This window comes from Pelodiscus sinensis, chromosome 17 (genome assembly GCF_052426305.1).
Source record: "Pelodiscus sinensis isolate ZL-2025 chromosome 17, ASM5242630v1, whole genome shotgun sequence".
Classification (NCBI taxonomy): Eukaryota; Metazoa; Chordata; order Testudines; family Trionychidae; genus Pelodiscus; species Pelodiscus sinensis.
In genome coordinates this window covers 11,810,409-11,832,053 of record NC_143068.1, presented here as the reverse complement: position 1 = coordinate 11,832,053, position 21,645 = coordinate 11,810,409, and the positions used below count along the sequence as shown (strand labels likewise).

At 41.8% G+C, this 21,645-nt stretch overlaps 1 protein-coding gene across 1 annotated transcript in view; it reads left to right on the top strand.

The window, feature by feature from the left end:
* CDH4 (cadherin 4) overlaps positions 1-19,647 on the top strand; it is an 821,769-nt gene extending 802,122 nt beyond the window's left edge. Inside the window, exons 13-16 of the mRNA XM_075901106.2 lie at positions 1,660-1,893; positions 7,745-7,884; positions 10,795-10,959; positions 12,484-19,647. Coding sequence (XP_075757221.2) covers positions 1,660-1,893; positions 7,745-7,884; positions 10,795-10,959; positions 12,484-12,690 — 746 coding nt within the window. The 3' untranslated portion in view covers positions 12,691-19,647. The remainder of the gene's footprint in view (positions 1-1,659; positions 1,894-7,744; positions 7,885-10,794; positions 10,960-12,483) is intronic.
* The last annotated feature ends 1,998 nt before the right edge of the window (positions 19,648-21,645 follow it).

The following is a 21,645-nucleotide window of genomic DNA, read 5'->3' as shown; positions in this document are numbered from 1 at the left end:
CCTTTTAATTTACCGTGGAACCAGGCGGGCTAGGTAAGTGTGAAGATTGCCAGGATGAGAAGGATTTTTAAATCGGGGCGTGCAACCTCCATCGACTCTAATTGGCCCACTTATTGGCAGTTTCAGCATAGAAGGACCTCTTATCTTAAAAGCTGATCCCTGCAAGCCAGGTTTGAGCCACTCTGGCCTGAGAAAGCATCTTGTCCTGTACTTGTTCAGTGGCTTATTCAGGGATTCAGACTTGGTCTACACATAAATGTCAGGGTGACACGGCCATGAAAACAGAAGAACGCTTCTGTCTATGCAATTGCGGTTGCTCAGGGATGTGGGGTGAAATAGTGACAGAAAAAGCCCTTCCATCGGTGTAGATTGCAGCTACACTATGACATTTCACCACATTTCTATGGCACTATGGGGTAGTCTCCATAGTGTAGGCATAATCTCAGACTCCTATACTGCCATTCCAGCACTTCTCACAGTCATTTGATGTGTGGCAATAGGAAGGAAAGGAAGTAAGAAATAAGATGCTAGGATGCTTGGATAGGGCTGTGGAAAAATATTGGGGCAGGATACAATGTTCCCTCAAATTATTTCCATCTGTGTGCAGAATAAATTATTTTACATGCACCAAGGCATGTGCAGATGTGCACCGCCCATAGAAACATGGTATGAGCATTTTACCAGCAGGGCAGCATTTGAAACTCTCCTGGGTGGCTGCTTAAGCACACAACTTACAGAGAACACTGGGATAGTGCATGTGCAGAGCCCCAGCATAGTGGGTACAGCCCAGAATTGGGGAGGTACAATTTTACTGCTAATTTCCCAACTCTCTCCAGCCAATTTCAACGTTATCATATGTGCTTCACTATTTCACCATTTCTTTGCCCTCCATTTTTAAATTCAAACAACTGGGAACTGGTTTATTAATGCCATCAAACAGAGTTCATAGGTATAGTGAACTGGCATTACTTTGACATGAGGAATGTGTGATACATCTTGTTCATCTTGGCAGGCTCGCCATGCAACCAGATTTTAGGGCAGTGGTCGCCAAGCTGGGGCTGAAGGGCTGCATGCAGCTCATTGGGGTTCTGTGTGTGGCCCACAAGACATTTTTACTGTTGTCCCTCACACAGGATTGCCAGATTCTGCTGGTTTTCATCTGCATAGTTTTTTTTTCATACTGGTGTTACAAAAGTGGCGCGCATGCAAAGCAAGGGCATGTAAAATGAGGTGTGTGCTGATTGCACACAACACTGACTGTGAGAACATACCCTCCCGCTGCAGCCAATCAGAGCACTGCACACTCCACATAATCAGAGCACGGTTTAATCTGCACACTCCACATAATCTAGGTACACAAGTGCAATTAGCGAAACTACCCTATCCTGAGAGACTGACTTGGTTACGACAGTCTTGTGGCCCATTGAGACGAAGGAGGGCCACTCATGCAGCCTGCTCACTTGCCTCAGTTGCCCCTCGCTGCTTTAGGAAACAGCCTGAAGCTCAAGTGGTTCAGATGTGGAGTAGGCTATTGTAGCCTAATCAGCCTTTTCCTCTGAGCTAATCTGACAGTAAAGTTTCCAGTGTATTAATATTGGTTTTAGTACCCCTGTCAGATCTGCAGTCACCTGTCTGTCTGCCTGTTTCTATTTCCCTCAGGTGACTATGCCCAGCTCAGTTTGCGAATAATGTATCTGGAAGCTGGCATGTATGATGTCCCAATTATCGTGACGGATTCAGGGAACCCTCCCTTGTATAACACTTCCATCATTAAAGTGAAGGTGTGCCCGTGCGATGAGAATGGAGACTGCACTACCATCGGAGCTGTCGCTGCAGCTGGGCTGGGAACTGGTGCCATCATAGCCATCTTGATATGCATCATTATTTTACTAAGTAAGTGTGGCAGCAGGCAACACATGTGCAGAGATCTTAAACCAGAATAATTTGGATTGAAAATGCCAAGAGAAACGTGACACTGAGCGGTTAAGTGACTTGCCCAAGGTCCCACACCAAAGGTGTTGCAGAATACATGAAAGCACCCAGATCACCCACTTGTCTGTTTGTCTATGATGCATGTAGGTTGCTGCTCATAGCATTTAGAAACCAAATCCCTGACTGCAGGTTCCTGCTGTATCCAATGCACCAGTGCAGCCTGTTTCAGGTGTGGACTCCATCAGAATGACAGCTATTCCCATCGCTTGTAAAAATTCAAGCTTGAAAAACACTCGGGAAAGATAGTTTAAACCTACGTGAAGTTTTTTAAGACAAAGACATAAACACACACCTCTGCAAGCTGGCTGAACCAAGCAAAATACAAATGTTGCAGCTCACAGTTTTAAGGGGGCGAGTGCACAAGTAGATCCATTCTTTGCAGCATGCATTTGTATATACCTTTTTTTGGAAGGGAAATTCTTTTCATAATGGAATTAAGCTTCATATATCTGGCAAATGATTAAACTGCCTGGCCCAGAATTTTACAGGTATTTATGCGTTACACCATTCAGCATTGCAACACCTAACTGATTTAGGAGACTAAATCTAGACACTCCTAAGTGCCTAAGTCACTTTTGAAAATGAGAATTGGGGTCCTAAGTCAGTTAGGCTGAGTAAAGCAACTCCTAAATACTTGTAAGCACTTGGCTTTCTATCTACTATCATTTACTTCTCATGCTAGCTAACCACTTTCATTCATTTGCAGAGGTACTATTTTGGGGAGGGTTCTAGGAATGGCAAAAACAGAGTTCTGTCCCTGTAGTGTATTCTAATTCAGGTTCTTGTACATCCTATATCACTTCAGTATTTGAGCAAAGTTGTTATATTGCTAGCAAGAAGCATTTGCTCATCACAGGACTGCTAAAAGAGTTAAGCAAGGCTGTACCGCAGTGGTTTAAGTGGAAGAGGCCCTGTCTTTAGCAGCGGTGTCATTTGTGGGTTTTCATCAGCACTATACTAAATGTATACGCATTTAAAAATAAAAATGATATCATTATAACTTCAAGCAGGAGTTGGCACAGTAGGGACGGATAAAAAGAAGCACTAAAATGTACAGCGAGGTAAATATTCATCAGGAAACACAGGATGAAACTGTGGGACTCCCATTAAAGTTAATGGGAGTTCTGGTGCTAAATCACACTTAATATTTACCCCCAATGTGTTTAAATGGAAAGCAGGCAAAGCAATTTATGCTGTGAATGCTGCCTAATATATATATGTATGCTACGGTACATTAGGAGAGTAGGGTACCATTGGCCATACACTCGACTGTAGGGCTTGAGTTTCAGTGATGGGAATACATAGTTGTATATATACTTTATACATGTGAATGCCAAGATGGAGGATTAAAGCAGGGTTATTTGCATCTGCACGTGCCCTTCTCTGCACCTAACTGTCCACGGGTGTATTAAAAATTTCTCATGAAGGTGTGGTATTTGTTTAGCAAAACGTGATGCACATTTGTCACACTCATCTCTGAAAAGCTGTCCCTTATTATCTACACAGAGTACAAAGAACAAGCTGGTCCCTACTTCTAATTTTTGTGATGCTTTTTTATAGTCGCCTCTTCCAACAGAAGCATAAGTTGCAAGCACAGGTAGCTGCACTTGCATTTGCACATTGTGACAGACAGTGGCGTGTCCAGGCACAGTGCCATTGCGTGGAGCTTGGCTGTCCTTTGTAATCGGCAGGTGTGCTTTTCGCAGGTGCATGCTGTGTGCGCGTATCAATTATGCAGACCTGATTTACGTTCCATCAGATGAAATGTTGGCCTGGAATCCTGATTTCATAAAAAAGAATGAGGGCATAGTAAAACTTTGCACCAGAAGGAACAGAAGCAATAGACCACAAGACTTCCTTTTGCTGCCTCCTTTATAAATCCAACTGGAAAGTGTGATTTATACACTTGAAAATTCTATTGACTAAAATTAACTTCAGCTGACAGACACTTGATTTAAGATATTCCTTTTTCATTGTCAGATACATTAGCCCATTTTAAATTATGGTTTTTATTACAAAAGCTTATTTTTACATTCATTGTAATTCTAATTGACTTTTTTATGTTCAAGAGCTGCAAAGGCTTCTATCAGTGATGAAAAATGTAATTTGCGATGAGAAGAGCTTTTCAGTTACATCGTACTACTGTCTCACCTCTTTAAAAATAAAGATATAGTTTATGCTGTGACCTCTAGACGATGATGTGGGAAAAGGCCCATGTGATTTTTTTTTATCTGTAATTCGTTTTGGAGTCAGGCAGGTCAAGCTTTAAAAGTCAGACCAAGAACTAGGATCCACTAGTTGTGGCTGCAAACAGTAGAAAGTTTCTTTTACTTTGGTGCAATGTTGTTGGGGTTTTTTCCCCATTCATACCTGACATATTACTGCCAGGATAACACATCTGAGGAAAGAATGATGCTATAAAAAAATAGTGAAGGGTGAAGACAATAGATTTCAAGAAAAACTACATTCAGAGTGAAAATGGGTTTAACAGCAGTAATACAGCTTCCCATTCTGTCTGGTGAATAAAAGAGAGAGAGTGCATGCACGACATCTGCTATTGACACTTTGAAGGTCTTTTTTTCAAGGTAGCAGTAAAGGCATTAATGGCACCATTTTTCTAAAACGCAATGGAAAAGTAGCATTAAAGAAAAAAACCCTGCTAACCATTATAATATTGTCTTTGTGTGCCAGGCAGGAAGCTAGTTGTGAGAGGTTTGGGGGGGGGGGGGAGAAAGGCAATAAAAGACTTCAATCATCTGCTAAATAGTCAAGAGGTTTTACATCAGAGGTAAGAGTTAAATTTTTTTTAAAAAAAATTGTATTTTACTCCAGAACAGATCTGGGATACACTGTAAAGAAATGTGGAACTATCTGAAAACAGTTCTGTTAGCTAGCAGGCAGGGATGGCAGCCAGTTGGCACACAATGGCAGTAATTAGTTGTCCAGTCCTCTTCTATTCACGTCAGTGAATTCTTGTTGGGTATAAATACTGTAGTGCATAGAAGAAAAGAAAGAGGAAGAACTCAGATCTTCCTAACCATTTTAGATGAAAGGATGTCAGCTAGCTTGCCTTGATTGCAAGTCCCTTGGAGTCCACCCACCCCAAGTTTGTCTCATTTTCCCTCTTGTGCTCAGTGAAGTGATGCTGAGGCACCACAAAGAGACAAGGAACAAAAATGTTTTAAAAATCACAATGAGACAGTTCAAAATATGAAATGTTCATTCCTATCTCTGAGCTAAATACCCAGGGAGCACTAGAGCAGCCAAATAGAATTTGAAAACCCTGCATTCTCTCTGCAGGGCTCTTCACTTGGGAAAAAGATGTGTTCTTAAGTCATGCTAGCTAACATGGGGTAAATCCTTGGTGAAGACAAGGTGATCTGTGGTTTTAACATGAGTTAACAGGGTGAGGCAAAGACTAGAGGGAGCCTAGTCTGGTTAGCTGAGTCTGCTTACTCATGTTAAAACTACAAGCTGCCTTGTTTTCACTGGAATTTTACGTCATGCTAGTTAGCACGTGGTAGCTATCAGGAGTTAAGAACACATTTTTTTTCCTAGTAAAGATAATGTGACAGAGCTATAATTTGATTGCTCTTTTCTCAGCTGTGTGTCAGTTATTTGAGTAAAAATTAGAAAAAAGGTGGGGGTTTTAAAGCTATCAGCAAAAGAGGTTGTATTGCCTGGTGATAGCAGAGACCTGGTACTGCTCTTGTGTTTAAATCTACTAGCCTTGTTGGAAAGTACAGCACCTGTGATATGGGGCTTTGAAGAAAGGTGATGGAGCTACATATCTGTGTAACGTTGCTTAAGTGGCAAACATCCTCCTGTGATTTAACGAATGATTTTCCTATCTGTGTTATTGTAGTATCTGAACTGGGGAGATTAACTACAGCCTGGCATATAAAAACTGATGCCTCAAAAATTTAGTTCTGTTTACCAGAATTGGTTGTACACTTCTTAGTGCTGCAAAACCCACTACTCCTCCCTGAAAGATCTCTAGATCCATTCTCCAGGCAGGCACCAGAAAACATATCTGAATGCTTTAGTTAATGTTATTTTGGAAATATAGAATCCCCCCCCCCAAAAAATGAGAATGAGTCCAAATTGCATTATGTGGGCTAATGTTATCCACCCCATTACATCCCTCTGAGTTAACTGCAGATCATTAAGAGGAAAGAAAAGATCACAGCGGTGCCATCTTATAAATTCACAGGGCATTTTTGTTCTGCTATTGAAATTCAGCCAGTCAAGGGAAAGTGCGCTGCAACAGGCTATGGCTTGTTTGCGTCTTAACATCTTCATGCCCCTCTCCCCCAGTCCTCCATCCTCCAGAAAAAACACTTGGCGACATCTACTGTTCTCCTATTTTCTGTTAATTTTCTTTTGACTTATGTATCTGGCTCCTTTAAACCTTGGCCTTAATCAATGCGCTTAAATGAATTTGGGTAGCAAGGGGCTCCTGGGGAATCCGAAGTCCCTCCCTTACCATTGTCTGCACCCTTCACTGCCACCTAGAGCTGAGGCTGATGGTTGTGAACTCGCATGCAGGACTGGTGACTGGGACACTGGGGCTAATAGTGGAGTCCCCCGGGACAGCCAGGGGGACCCACAGCTAAGTGAGACCCTTGGCCAGCAGCAGGCCCAGGTGGCAGGAGCCCAGGTGGCAGGGGCATGGGGCTGGCAACTAGGAATGTGGGCAGCAGGGGTGAGGGCCAACACATCCAAATCCTGGGGATGCTACAGCAAGCCTATTTTCCATGCCTGTGCCCAATCATATTGGGATTTACAATTCATGCGAAAAGTTACAGCATGTGCAATTTATTCCAGACTTGTTTATTTGAAAGGTACATCTTGAAACATGGAGAGGACTCTAACACTGGAGGCATTCATAACAAGAGCTGAGGGAAGGAGGGGGAGAAATTGTAGTGTTGATTTCAGTGGTTTGCAGAAGAGGTTCCATTCTGTGTAAAATACTTCAGTGGTCCTAGGGTGAGAGAAGGAGAATAGGAATGATGCTATCACACAGTGTGAGGGCACTCATGGTTCAGGGGAGAGACCAGAGTGTCCAGTCCCTGCTCCTCTGGATATTTTATTACTTATACAAAATGGAACAGTTTCCACAGGACAGCTTGGAAGATATCCATTTGCCTGTTTGGGGCAGTCTCCTGGGAAGGGAGAAATCTGGGATCTGGCCTTTATTCTAGAGTGGGGCTCTGAACTTGTCTCTCCCACAGCTCAGGAAAAAGCTTTATCAGCTGGGCCAGTAACAGGTGGTTGCACCTCGTAAATCTAGCCTACCATTTGCATTGGTATCATTAAAAAATACCTGCAGAGAAAAGCTTCATTCAACCAAGAATGTAATTTTTCTGATAGTTTTAATTAACAAAACATGCTGACAAGTTTGGGTTCCAATTCCACCACCAATTTTTTTTTCGATTTTTCAGAATTACCAGTGAATCAAAAAGTCAGTTGTGCACCCAGCTTTATTTACAACATCATTAACCGCTAACACTAGGGTATAGATGTTGCCTTAATAAAGTGGAACAACCAGCACAGAGATGGCACACACCTCTGCTGCTTCTGGGTGTATACATCAGGACATGACTCTTGGCTAGCAGCCATATTCCATCTCTGAAGGGAGAGGGGGAGGGGAAAGATTAGGGTGGTTTAACATGCTCCCTTCAACCAATACAGCTCATCCTTGGCCCGTGTAAAATCTCACTATTCTGGTTCGTGTCGTTCATTATTGCAGCCATGGTCTTGCTGTTTGTGGTGTGGATGAAACGCAGGGAAAAGGAGAGGCACACAAAGCAGCTTCTGATCGACCCCGAAGATGACGTGAGGGACAACATCCTGAAATACGATGAAGAAGGAGGCGGAGAAGAAGACCAGGTGAGGCGAGCTGAACACTCATCTTGGGATTGCTCGGAGTCATTTCTCTGCATCTTACAAACCTCAGAAACTTCATTCTGCCCCTAAGTCTGATATTTGAGATAAACAGCAATTACCAGGCTCATCCTGGACAGGGAATATCCATGAGATTTATATTAGCTGTTACGAGATGTACTAGAAGCTACAATTTATATTGGGTTTTTTTCTTTGATGTATATGCACAGGTTCTAGTTGTCTCCTAGTGCATGCCTGTTGGCTCTAGTGATGTTGCATGAGCAAATATAAGAAACAACTTGAGTCCATTGTGTGTAGTTGGGACAAGGCACCATGGATAGGACATTTCCAGGCACCTTGGACAGTGATGTGAGAGGGGCGCAGCCTGTCTACTGGGGAAAAGATGATAAACCAACATATTAACACTAACATATAAACAATATTTCTGTTATTTCGATAACTGAAAGTATGTATTTTCCCATTTTCCATTTAGATGCCTGCATAAAATCAAACAGCAGCTATCTTCCTCCTTTGGGTCCTATGGCCCCAGGGTTTTCTTGAGCCTTGGGCTTTTTCTGTACTCCTTAATAGTCTCTAATGTGCATTTCATTTTTCTTAATTTCTGGCCTTAATTTATAAGAAATTTCTACATACGTTTGGGGAAACTTTTTCCACAGTGAAGCTAATAAAGGCAAAGCTTTGCTTCATAGTTAATCAGTGTGTGTGTGTGTGTGTGTGTGTGTGTGTGTGTGTGTGTGTGTTGTGTAGAAGGGGAAGAGCTACAGATGAGAAAGAAATATTGATATATACTGTGTGTGGAATTTTCAGTTTGTTCATGTATAATATAAGGCACATCTCCTGGATTTAACGTACAACTGTAAATTGCTTGTGCATTTGTTTCTGCCTATCTTAGATTATTTTAGAGACTTTCTAAAATGGATTAATTTTCTTCTCTCTGACCCCTTGAAAGTTGTACTTACAACTAAAATACCTTGCTATTTCAGGTCGGAGAGGTACAAGAAATAGTCCAATTACAATCTATCTAAACCCATTCTAAAATAGATTTTTCTCTCAAACATGTAGTTCATAGAGAATACATAAAGTTATGAGGTGGTATAAATGATTTATCAGCATTTGTCCGATGTGGACTGCATAACTCATTTGTGCCATCATACATACAGACACGTAATGACAAATTAACTGTTGATGTGAAAGGTTTCAACGCTAAAAAAAGTCAATGGAACTGAGCCCTTTTATTCTAGAATTGAATATGGTCAGTGACTATAATACAAAGGGCAAAACATAACTGCCCTAGAATCTCATGTGTCTTTACGTATGTCATTAGTCTGACATCACTTTTATGGTAAAAGGAACTGTTATGGTTTATATTATGGTAGTGCTTGAGATCCCCAGACATGGACAAGGGCCACATTGTGCTATATACTGTAAAAATACAGAATAAAACGACAATCCCTGCCCAAAGAATTTCCAGTCTAGGTATAAAAGACATTACAAAGGTACAGACAAGGGAATACAAGCGAACGACAAGCTGGTTTTGGCATCAGTGCTGCACCAGTGTCAAAACACTGGACTTATGAACACAGTCACAGCCATTTAACAGAATCCAGAGTCAACTCCAATTGCTCTCCTTACATTTACAGACCCCACTCCCCCCTCCCTTTGATGTCCATGGGAAAGAAACTTCTGATAGTCAAGGTCCACCTTGATGATCTGTGGTGAGAACTTTGTCCAAGACTTGGGCAAAGTTTTCATTGATATACCCGTTCAAGTTCTTTCCTCATGTATGCCTGCACAGCTCTGTTGGCTTCAGTGGTGTTGCATGAGCACATATAAAAAGCAACTAGAGTCCATTGTGTGTGGCTTGAACAAGGCACCATGAATAGGACATTTCCAGACATGGAACACAAAAATCTTCATACTTAGCATTTCTCTCACTTTCTTCTTATTTTGTTTTTAATATCACTAAGCAATTATTTATAAATACTGCCCCTATACATTTAGCATCCCAAATCCAAGGGCACTTCCATCTAGTAGGCACAGATAGATTAAAGTAATAAACATTCAAACTAGCTGAAAAATCTGGTTTTGAGTAGGGATGTTAAAATGCAGTTAATTGACTAGACAAATAGTTAATGGAATTTCCATCGACTACTCTACTAGTCGATAGGCACTTCCACATTCCACCTTTGAAATGTACAAGAGCTCCCACTGGGGCTCTTGTACATTTCAAAGGAGGAATGCAGAAGTCCACATGCAACCCAGGCCAGCAGGACCACTGACTCCAGGCTGCACTTGGGTGCCCCCGGTGGGGGCTTTTGTGTATTTCAGAGCCATGTAGCCTGGGCTCAGTGGGGAACTCCCCAGCTGATTCCGAGTTCTGCGTGGCATTTCCCCAGAATGAGGTCAGCTGGGGAGTCCCCAGATGACCCAGGTTCTGGGGAAATGCTGTGTGGAGCCATGGCTGCCCCCTTTGAAATGCCACGAGCCCGGGATCCACATGGTATTTCCCCAGAAATAGTCCCCAGCTAACCCCAGGCTCCATGGAAGTGGCATTTTATAGGGGTAGTGCCACACAGCTGAGCAAAAGATATAAGATACTGAAGTTAAATATGCACAGTGTTTCAATTGTATTTAACTTAGGTGTTAAATTTGTTTTAAATGGGATTAGTCTCATGGAGCGTACATGACTCAGTTTCACAAGTCATTTTTAGATTTCACCACCATGTATAGGACCACTAGAGATACCCTATACATGGTAGTGACATTTTGCTATTGACTTCAGTTGAAACAGGTTCAGGTCCATCAAGTTATTTATATGCCAGTGTAGTGTATACTCTCTTGAAATTCTCAGTGAAAAGCTCTAAGTTTCACTCCATGCCTCTCCATTTGTTATAGGATTATGATTTAAGCCAACTTCAACAGCCAGAGACTATGGATCACGTACTCAACAAGGCACCTGGAGTCAGACGAGTGGATGAGAGACCCATTGGTGCTGAACCCCAGTATCCTATAAGACCAGTAATCCCCCATCCTGGGGACATTGGTGACTTTATTAATGAGGTATGTTTTTTTAGGCTTTCTGTATCTCTTCTGAAGGCTTATACAGTCTGTTAATGTTTCTGATGCAAAATGTTTGAAATACAATTTACCACATTTTCAGTGCTCACAATAGGCCAGCATTTTGCTCCCATCAGGAACGTAAGCTGAGAGAAGTCAATGGAACTATTCACGTGAGTGATGGAAACAGGACTTGGTCCTGCAAAGGCTTTAAAACCAAAATAAGCCAAAATGCAGCAATGAAGTCCAAAGTTTATTTTCTAGTTTCACCCAGTGTGTCGCACTGAACATGTAGTTTTTCATCTTCAAAGAACTATGCCCTAATCTTGCTCCCATTTCTGTTCCTAGTAGTTTCACAATTGCCTGAAATGAAAGCAGCATCTGGTTCTAAGAGAGGGTTTTTTACAGATGGAGGAGCTGTGGCAGAGGGATTAAATGACTTGCTCACAGCCACAAAAGCTATCAGGAATTCCTGCCTCCTGGAGCCCTATCAGTTTACTAGACCATGGCTCCATCACCAACAAACTCTGGCAACAAAACCTCAGAGAGTTTTCATGAGAGATAAATGCTTATTGCAACTTTACTGCACTTTTAATTCTTCAAAAATGTTTAGCCAATCATTTTTAAAATGAACGAGTGTTTGCAAACCAATCAATGCATTATTTCCTCTGAGGCAAAACACGATTCATTTCATATGTCAGAAAAATAAATGTGGCAGCGATTTAAGTCTGTCATACCACTTTCTGCTGGGTTTTTCTGATTCCTCTCATTAAATTCTTTCTCCCCTTTTCACTGATCTTTGCACACCTCTGTATGTGGACACACTTCTGTTATTATTCAGTTCAGTAAAACTAATTCCCCCCTCTCGTACCTTCTGGAAATGATTAATAAAGAGTAACTTTTTGCTGTAGCTCTGGTACTTTCCAATATGTTTCTAGCCCAGCCTGTTCCCAGCTGCAGCCATATAAAAGGGTCAGTGCAGGGCGAACCAGAACAAACTTTTCCAAAATGTGCCTGAGACTCACCTTGTAATGATGAAGCATAAAATCTCTTCCTAAATGTGTTGCCTGATCAGGTCCTGTTGAAATTGGCCTATATAGGTACTTACAGTCCCCATTATCGTCACAGATTTAACAAAACTCTTCAGGTAACAGGATGGTACATTGAATAGTCTTGAAATTGCAAGGCATCACTTTCAAAATTGCATGGAAGTGGAGTTCCTTGCTCTGCTTGTAGACTTGAAGGGCTCTGTAGTGAAGTGTGAGTTCTGGAAGCAGCGCTCAGTTCTGCAGACAAACAGTCTAGAGTAAGGTTGAGTGAGTTGTGTCTCTTGGTTTTGGGGAGCAGTCTGTTTTGTCTCCCTCTGGTTTGGGATTTTCGGATGTGATCATTCTCAATTCTAAGAAATAAAGACAGTTACATTACAACCTTCCAGGAAACATATTTATGTGATTATCAAATCTCTCTGTCTGCACATCCTGAATGTAACAAACAGCATCTATTACTATAGTTTCTTTGTAATCCCAGGGCTTGAGAGCAGCAGACAATGACCCCACAGCCCCGCCATATGATTCCCTGCTGGTCTTCGACTACGAGGGGAGTGGATCTACTGCAGGCTCTGTCAGCTCCCTCAACTCTTCAAGCTCCGGTGATCAGGATTATGACTATCTTAATGACTGGGGGCCTAGGTTCAAGAAACTGGCGGACATGTATGGGGGAGGCGAGGAAGATTAAACTGACCTCATGTTCTTATTTAAAAAAAAAAAAGGAAGAAAAAAATAAAAAAGACAAAAACAGGAAAAAAGAGACAACGAAGAAGCAAGAACTGTACAGAAGTGGCAGCTTTTTTTAATTAATATCCCCCGCTGACTGTATTATTTTTAGTGGTCATTTAGGAGGTTTTTCTCTTTTTTTTTCTTTCTTTTTTTTAATGGGTTTTGTTGGGTTTTTTTAGAACATTGAGCTGTCTAGCATGAACACTTGTCTCTGCTGCATTTTTTTTTTTAATGTCAGCTGGGATATCACTCATTTATCCGCTTTATGACTAAAGAGAGTGAAAGGCACTCTGTCTTAACTTGAATTTCTTAGAACAGAAGCACTGTTTTTAAAATATATATATATATATTTGAAAGTGCCTTTTGGTACATGTATCAGATTCCCTTCAATCTCAGGAGTGATCAAAACAAACATACAAAAAAATGTTTCAACCATCTTGGGCAGCACTCTCTATGACCCTAAGCCAGTTCTAGCTGGGAAGGAGTTAACAAAAGGAACCGTGGAGATTGTTTCTTTTTTGCCTTTTTTTTTTTAAAGTGGGTGACTCATTTTGGGGTGGGTGGGGAAATCTTAACAGCCATCTTTAAACCGAAGCAGGTGGTGAATTACTCATAATGTTGTATATAATTCAGTTTTATCAGATGCAAAATATTGACTGGGGTTTCTCTTGTAACCTGGTCACACTTGATGTAGCTGCATAGAACTATAGCATTGATAAGCCTTTGGTTATTGCAACAAAAGATCTCAAACAGACCTTGCATAAACCCTACAGTAAATCATGAAATGACCAAAGGCCATTTGTTTGGTTTTTTGCTCTCAATGTGTTTTTGGCTCCCCCTACCTTTTGAGCAGTGTAAATAAAAGCTGGGTTACATGTTGCTGTCATGCATCCATAATGATGCTTGTTAGAATGAAAATCAATGCTGTTTTCTTAGCTTAACCACACACAGGGACATCACATAATCAGTAACCTCAAGACTAGGGCAGTGTTAATAACATGGACAGTTTTATCAGTGCATTACCATGACAGTAGTATAAAGTAGGGCTAGTACTATATTAATGCCTTTGAGCATCAGTAGCCAAAGCTCAACAGCCTCATGTAACCCCGCTAATGTGTGTCCTTTATATTTGATGGGTAGGCACTTCTATCTATATTAAATGTTTTTTGGAGAAGAAAAGCAACAAGGACCTAGTAAGTATTTTGTGATAAACATGCTCAAACATTGCCAATTAAGCAAGAGGTTTTGCAGCATCCAGACGCAACATCAGTATTATAAATGGTAGCATACTACCTAGTTTATATGTAGGGTCAGTTTAACCAATAACAAATAGTTATTAGCTTTTTTATTATTATTACATTTTTCCTTTACTGATTTGGACTAGTGGGTTTATGTCTAATGTTTGTAAAATGATTTAGACTGCATGGATGTGTAATATAAACCACATTTAATGGATTATGAGCCACTTAATTCATGTGCTATGAAATCTTGGATTACCTATGTTTTATATTCTGCAGACAATTTTGCAGTGGGTTCACTAAAAAATTGTAGAAGTGCTTAGATATATTTTCATTTCAATCCAAGAATGTGCACAGTATCAGAAGGTGATGATTATCCAGGGGATGATCATGCTTTTTTTGATATGTAGATTGAATGCTTGAGAGTTAAACAGGGGAAGTGGGAGAGAATTGTGTGTGTGATAATGAATAGATATTGTTTAAGAGGGAATACTAGGCTGCAGGATTGTGTCTATAGATTTTTAAAATGCTCCTAGTGCATTTTATATTCCATTGTATCATATTTTCTATAAAATGCAATTTCTGTAAATTAATGAGCATTGGAAATGTGTCTTGTCTGAAATGGAATGTGGTAAAAGTATGCTTGAGAGGACTCAATCTCTATCTTTTATATTATTAATTACCAAGGGTGTGAGGGTCGGTTGGCTTATCTTTTCACTATTCTGGAAAAAAAAACCATGCACACAAGTTTCTTGAGGAGAGAAAAATGGTAGGTAATATCTCAGGAAACAAAGAAGAGTCCAGTAGCAACACGTCACTGTTGTATCTGGAATGAAGTGCAGTGCATGACAAACTCAACATCTGATGCCTTTCAAAAATATTTACTCCATAGTTGGGAACTCTACCTTCCTCATCTTGCCACTTTGCAGAGTATGAAAACCTTAGGTCACTAGCACCACATACCCCGCCCCTCCAGCCCGTACAGCAGCAAGTCAAATAGTTTGTACCTACACTGATACATGGGAAATAACTGCACTCGTCCAGCAGCTTGCTTTGAATTGCAGTCCCTTTGCAGAGATTTGACCTATGGACTTTATCCATGTACTGTCTTGATCCTCTTTCTTTCCAGAAAAGTGTTAGACTCGAATAGATTATAAGCAGATTGAATGATGCACAGGCATGGAAATTGCACAATTGCAACAAAATTAATGAATAAAAACATGCACTTAGTGTTTCTCAATTATTAGTACGTGTCAGTTGTTTGAAACCATTATTGTAACCTCCTTTTCACCACAGGAGGAAGATGCAAAATAGGTGGAGGGAGTTATTCAGTTTAGAGACATGAGATGCAAGCCATGCCCATTTCTCTTTATCTAGCATGTTTCTTTCCTTCTGTGCAGACAGCCAGTCCCTGGAAACCTTTAAGTGAACAGCTAACGAGGAATCAAATCTGCTGATCCCCACTTCTAAGTTATGCTATGCAATCCACTTGGTACCAGTTGGCTAATGCAAATAGTCTAAACACCTGCTCTGGAAGGTCCGGTATTACCTTTCCTGTCTTTGGTGGTGGTGGGGCATTTTCCAGAATAAACCACTATGGTAGTGCTCTAGGTAAAAATGCTGAACTATGATAGCAAGAAGCAGAGGTTAGGGAGGATGTACACTGTGACTATGTACAAGTTAATTTGATTATCCCAGTAATTTACTCCATGCGATACAGATTTCATGGGGAGAGAGTAGGAGATCAGTGTTTCACAAAATGGGGGTCCTTGCCCAAGACGGAGTTTCAGGGGGGTTGCAAGGTTATTTTAGAGAGGAGCAGTGGCTGATGGCTGGGTGCCCAGCTCTGAAGGCAGCACCCGGATAGCAACAATGTAAAAGTAAGGCAGGGTGACAATACAATACCATGCCACCCTTATTTCTGAGTTGCTGCCTTCGGAACTGGGCGGCCAAAGAGCAGCAGCTGCTGACAGAAGCCCTGGTTCTGAAGTGATCAGCACAAAGGTAAAGATGGCCATGCCATCTTTATGTCTACGCTGCTGCTGGAGGCAGCTATAATTTCATAGCTGGGCTTTCAACTAGCAGCTGCTGCTCTCTGGCCACTGACTTGTGAAGCAGTACTTCCACACCCCCTCATACACACAAAACTCCTTTTTTGGTCAGGACCTCTACAATGACAATGCTGCGACATTTCAGATTTATATATCTGAAATCATTAAATTCACAATTTTTAAAATCCTATGACCATAACGTTGACTAAAATGGACCATGAATTTGGTAGGTAGGGCCTTAAGTAAACTTACAATAGAGACAAACAAGACAATGACAATGATGGGGACATTACTAGGGTTAAGCATATCCAGGTCTGCCAGCAGGAGGCAAGGAAAGGAGCCAAGTACTCCAGGGCCCAACAATTCTAAAGGGCCTAAGGCTCCCAGCAACCACCACTGCAATGCTCAAAGCTCAAGGCCCTTAAATCGCCACAAGAGTGCCATACAGTGTGCTCTGGGCGGCTCTAATGTCTGGGGGGACATGCTGCAGGTGGCATTGAGGGCTGGCCCTGCCCCTTCCATCCAAGGCCCCACCCCTTCCGGGAGTGCAGAGCCAGCTTCCCCTTTCACCTTGCCCACAGGCTTGGTGCAGCTGTCGGCTTCCCTGAGCATATCTCAGCATTTAGGCTACATCTACATTGGCAAGATTTTGTGCAAATAGTCTTTAACACAAGAGTTTTTGCGTTAGAGTATTTGGCAAGAGAGTGTCTACACTGACATGTGCTTTTGCGCAAGAGATGTGCTTTTGCGCAAAAGCATCCGTGCCAGTGTAGATGCTCTCTTGTGCAAGAAAGCACCGATGGCCATTTTAACCATTGGGCTTTCTTGCACAAAAAATTCATGTTGCCTGTCTAACTGGCCTCTTGCACAAGAAGGAGCGTCATAGTTCTTGCGCAAGAAGCACTGATTTCTTACATTAGAACGTCAGTGTTCTTGTGCAAGAACTCGCGGCCAGTGTAGACAGGCAGCAAGTTTTTGTGCAAAAGCGGGTGCTAACGGAAATCGTTTGTGATTTAAAATACATTGGAAATTTTTAAAATAAACATTTCCCTGAAGAATTTGCCCCTCCAGATATCACAGTCCATGTTAGTGCATTAGTGCCCATAAATGAAACAACTTAATTTGTTGTCTTTAGACCAAATTGTACTCACTTTCTCCATGACCCCAATGAAGTCGTGGGAGGTAACCATGGATCAAATCTGACCATGAGCTCCTGGATGTGCAGAAGCATAAATAGCAAAAATAAAGTCACTCTTTACAATTTTTCATCTTTAGTCTGTTGGGTGGGGTTTGTAACAGAAGCAAGGAAATGTGTTGATATTTACGTTTACAGTGTCTTTTTAAAAAGATGTTTGTATCAAAGAGACCTGATTGGAATTTTTTTCACAAACTCTTTTGCCAAAAAATTGTGATTTGTCAACACCAAAGCTGTTCACAAGGCAGGACTAGTTTCAACAAATCTTCTCACTGGTGGGGAAGAGGGAATTCCAATTTTTTAACTGAAAAATTTCCAATTTTTGAGTGAAAAAATGAGTTCTGGGTTCAAAATCTTGGTCAATTAAATTATTTTAAAGAGGCCTAGGGGGCTGCCCCCGGCTTGCTATGCTCACCAACCCCAGTGGCCGGAGAGCCTGATGATGTCATTCTGTCGCGTGGCAGGAAAAACTTTTATATATATAGAGAGAGAGAAAATATGAAAATAAAATATTTCTATTGACCTGAAACATCCTCTATCCCCTTCATAATGCCAGATTTTTGGTTTGTCAAATGGTAGTTTTGACTTTTCCTTCTAATTTAAGACACGAAATTATATGGCGACCTGAACATTTTCATAGGATAGGAAAAAACATTTCTCACTTTGCCTTGGACTAACCCATTTCTCTGACCCTTATGACGATGGTCATTTTGTTTAGAGGAAGTACGTTAGAGGTTCTCAGCTATTCTGGAGAGGGAAGAAGCAACTTAGGCAAGGTGCAGGCTGACATTTTCTTGTACATTTATTTAACAGTTGACGTAGTGGTGGACAAGAAAGTTTATTCTCTGACTACTATACATAATAATAGTAGGCATAACAAGCTGATTGATGAAACACGTGCAGTTCAGGCTTATGAGCCTTGGCTGCTTTATCCTCCACTTCCCAGTGATGTGGGAAGGTGATTGAAAGAGAGCTGGCTTTAGGAAGAATGGAGAATTACCTCCCACCTGGATCCTCATTCTGTGATTTCCATTTTCCCCACTATGCCTCACAATCGTAGCACCTCTCACCTCCATCTAGGGAAGGAGGAAGGCAAGCTCTCTGACTGAAGAAGCCAGCAAAATGCAATGTAGAAAGCAGCTTCCCTACCTCCAAGAGACCACGGATACATGTAGTCTCTGAGCCAGAGATCATTAATATTTGAGGTCACTCCCATATCCCCTTCAGGAAGTTGGCCTGAGAGCCATGCCCACAGGCCAGTGACATAGCATTAGTAAACATAACTGTCCGTATCCAATGTATTTATTATGTAGCTTGTAAATATTAAGCATCAGTGAAGGAAATCATTTGCAATGAAACAAAACAAGGGACACTCTCAATGGGCGATCAAAGGCAACTGAGAGTGAGTAGGTCACCTTTGGTTCTATAACTGTCCTTATGTACTACTCATAGTTCTGTTTCTGTTTTTTTTATTAGGAGCGATACCTTCGATTGTTTTAAGACAGTGGGGGTGAAATTCACTCATGTGCAGAAGTCAGCACAAGATTAGTCCTTAAGGCCTGATTCCCGGGTGCTTAGATCTGAATTCACCCATCTGGTTTAAGTAATCCATAGGCCCATTGCACAGGGGTGAATTTCACCCCTACACAATTGCTATAGTCTGTGAAGAGTCTGTATAACACAAATGTAGCAGTTGACATTTTGGCCTGAAAAAACTATTGAAAACAACTTATCATGAAACTATGGGACCTTGACCTGTAACATCTTTTAGAATGCGTCAGTGTAAATGTAAAAGTGTTGGGGGAATCGATGTATATGTTAAAAGTATATGTTTAGAAACAGCAATGAGCCAATGTAGTTTTCTCCCAGGCAGAAATCCTCTCAGTTTCATGTGGAAAGAAAAAGGTATCTCAAGTACACACAAAAACCACCTACAATTGCTCACTGCAATGTGTACATAATGTAGTTATTTGCTCAAAGCTACAAATCAAGCAGGGAAGGGGAAAAAATCACCTATATGTATAATTGGAACGCTTTTTTTTCTCTTTTCTTTTTGCATGTTTCCTTTTAAAATGGACAAACTGTGTAGCAGCCCGCATGATTGTGGTTGTTTTCAAGAAGACTTCTAGTGTTCTGACGTATTCACACCGAAATGCAAAAGCAAGTGCATCAGTTAAACAAGTTCGAAAACCTTTTTTTGTAACTGTCAACAGCACAAATATTTTGTATTGTTGTTTGTACCATTTTTGTACCAAAAACAAAAGAGGGAAAAAAAAGGGAAGAGAGTAAATGTTTTCAATGTGTTTTTAGTGCCACTGCAATCTTGGTTCAAAACTGAGTAACAGCTTTGCTGATTTATTGTGTATCAAAGCTGAACTGGTGCATTAGCGCCTAGCTCCAGTGTAATAAATAAAATCCCCCTTTTAATAGTCTCCCTTGCTTTTTTTCATATACACAGCCCCTATTCATTTAGTAAAAAATATAGAAGCAACTAGAATTCAAATAATCTCTTAAAGCAAGAAGATAAGGATCCCTTAAGCAAGAATCATTTTAACTGGGATGTGTCTTACAGTATGTGGGCAGCTGCACTGGGCCAATTAGTGTTGCCAACACTTCTTTTGCAAATCCCTTTTCAGGATATTCTGAACTTGTTTTGTTGTTGTGACTTGAGAGCTCATTAAAATGATCATTTTATGGTGGCTAGCACAAAGCGTAATGCAGACAGGTCCTATAAAACATTGCCCACAATGTTCTGGCAACAGTCTGTGACCTTCAAATCTGCTAGCCCACTCCTCGACCTCTCACGGAGCATTAATTGGGCAGCAGTTTCTGCACTGCCAGCAAACACATCGTCACTTGGAATGGATGGAGGTCAGCAGGTCACATTGCGTCTGGTTGCCTTCACGCTCACGCTCAGAACCTCACACAGGCATTCCACCAACTCCCACGTGTGCACACATGTCAGGAACAGTGATGGGCAGAGAGACAGTCTATGGGACATTCAGACATCCCTGTGCATGAACTCGCACAAGCACAGCTGCTATGACATGAATGCATTTGGGAGAGCACTACACTGATGGTACTAGGCAACCTTTATTGCACGGCTACCAGGTCGAAACAGACAAGTTCATGTGAAACATGTTAGTGGTCTTTAAAAAACACATGCCTGTGGGGCACATTGCCTTGTGATGTGGAAGTTAGTTGCCTGAAGGCTTGGCTACACAAAGGAGCAAAGTCCAGTGTATTTAAGTACTACTGAGGATCCAGTGGAGGGCAACCAAAATGATTAGGGGGCTGGAGCACATGACCTATTAGGAGAGGCTGAGGGATTTGGGTTTGTTTAGTCTTCAGAAGAGAAGAGTGAGGGGGGATTTGATAGCAGCCTTCAACTTCCTGAAGGGCAATTCCAAAGAACATGGAGAAAAGATGCTTTCAGTAGTGACGGATGGCAGAACAAGGAGCAATGGTCTCAGATTACAATAGGGGAGGTCTAGGTTGGATATTAGGAAAAACTATTTCACTAGGAGGGTGGTGAAGCACTGGATGGGTTACCTAGGGAGGTGGTGGAATCTCCATCCCTAGAGGTTTTTAAGTCTTGGCTTGACAAAGCTTTGGCTGGGTTGATTTAGTTGCGATTGGTCTTGCTTTGGACAGGAGGTTGGACTCGATGACTTCCTGAGGTCTCTTCCAGCCCTAGGATTCTATGAGATCCTGAAAACCCCTGTTCAGCAGCTGCCTACTGCTGTAGGTGCCTAGAGTCCCGCGGTACCTAAAGCTTTGCCTGTGTACATGCGCAAAGTCACCTAAGTGCTGATGGCTCAAAGCTGCTTAGCACCATGGGGTTCTCAAGTGACTCCCTGCTGAGCTTTCCTGTAGGACCTGATCCAGTGCATGGTCTCAGAGCACACCTGCCCCAAATAGAAGACACTGGTGGCATTGTCACAAGGTGTAAAACCACGCTGACTCGGGCACGTTCCTGCAGCTGCATGGCCGGAGGAAAGTGACGTTCTGTTGCCCCAGCTGACGATACATTGATAAATCAACCCAGCTGTAAAGTACAGCATGAAGGGCCCAGGCTTGTAGCCATGAGCAGTAAAAATAGGACATATTCCCCAAATCTGCAGCCCCATTCAGTGTGGCAAAGCACCTTTTTTCTCGTCTCAGTGTATTCTCACTGCTGCAGTTGCGCCACTGATCATGGCCAGCGGTGAGCAACCTGCAGCCAAAGGGCCACATGCACTCATCGGGGATATGTGTGGCCCACAAGACATTTTGTTTTCTGGTGCCCATGCGCAGGGCTGCCATATTCTGCTGGTTTCCAGCCACAAAGCTTTTTTCCTGACAGTATTACTACGTGACACACACATAAACCAGGAGCACATAAGGGGAGATGCCTGTTCATTGCACACACCATTGAAAGTCATGTGCTC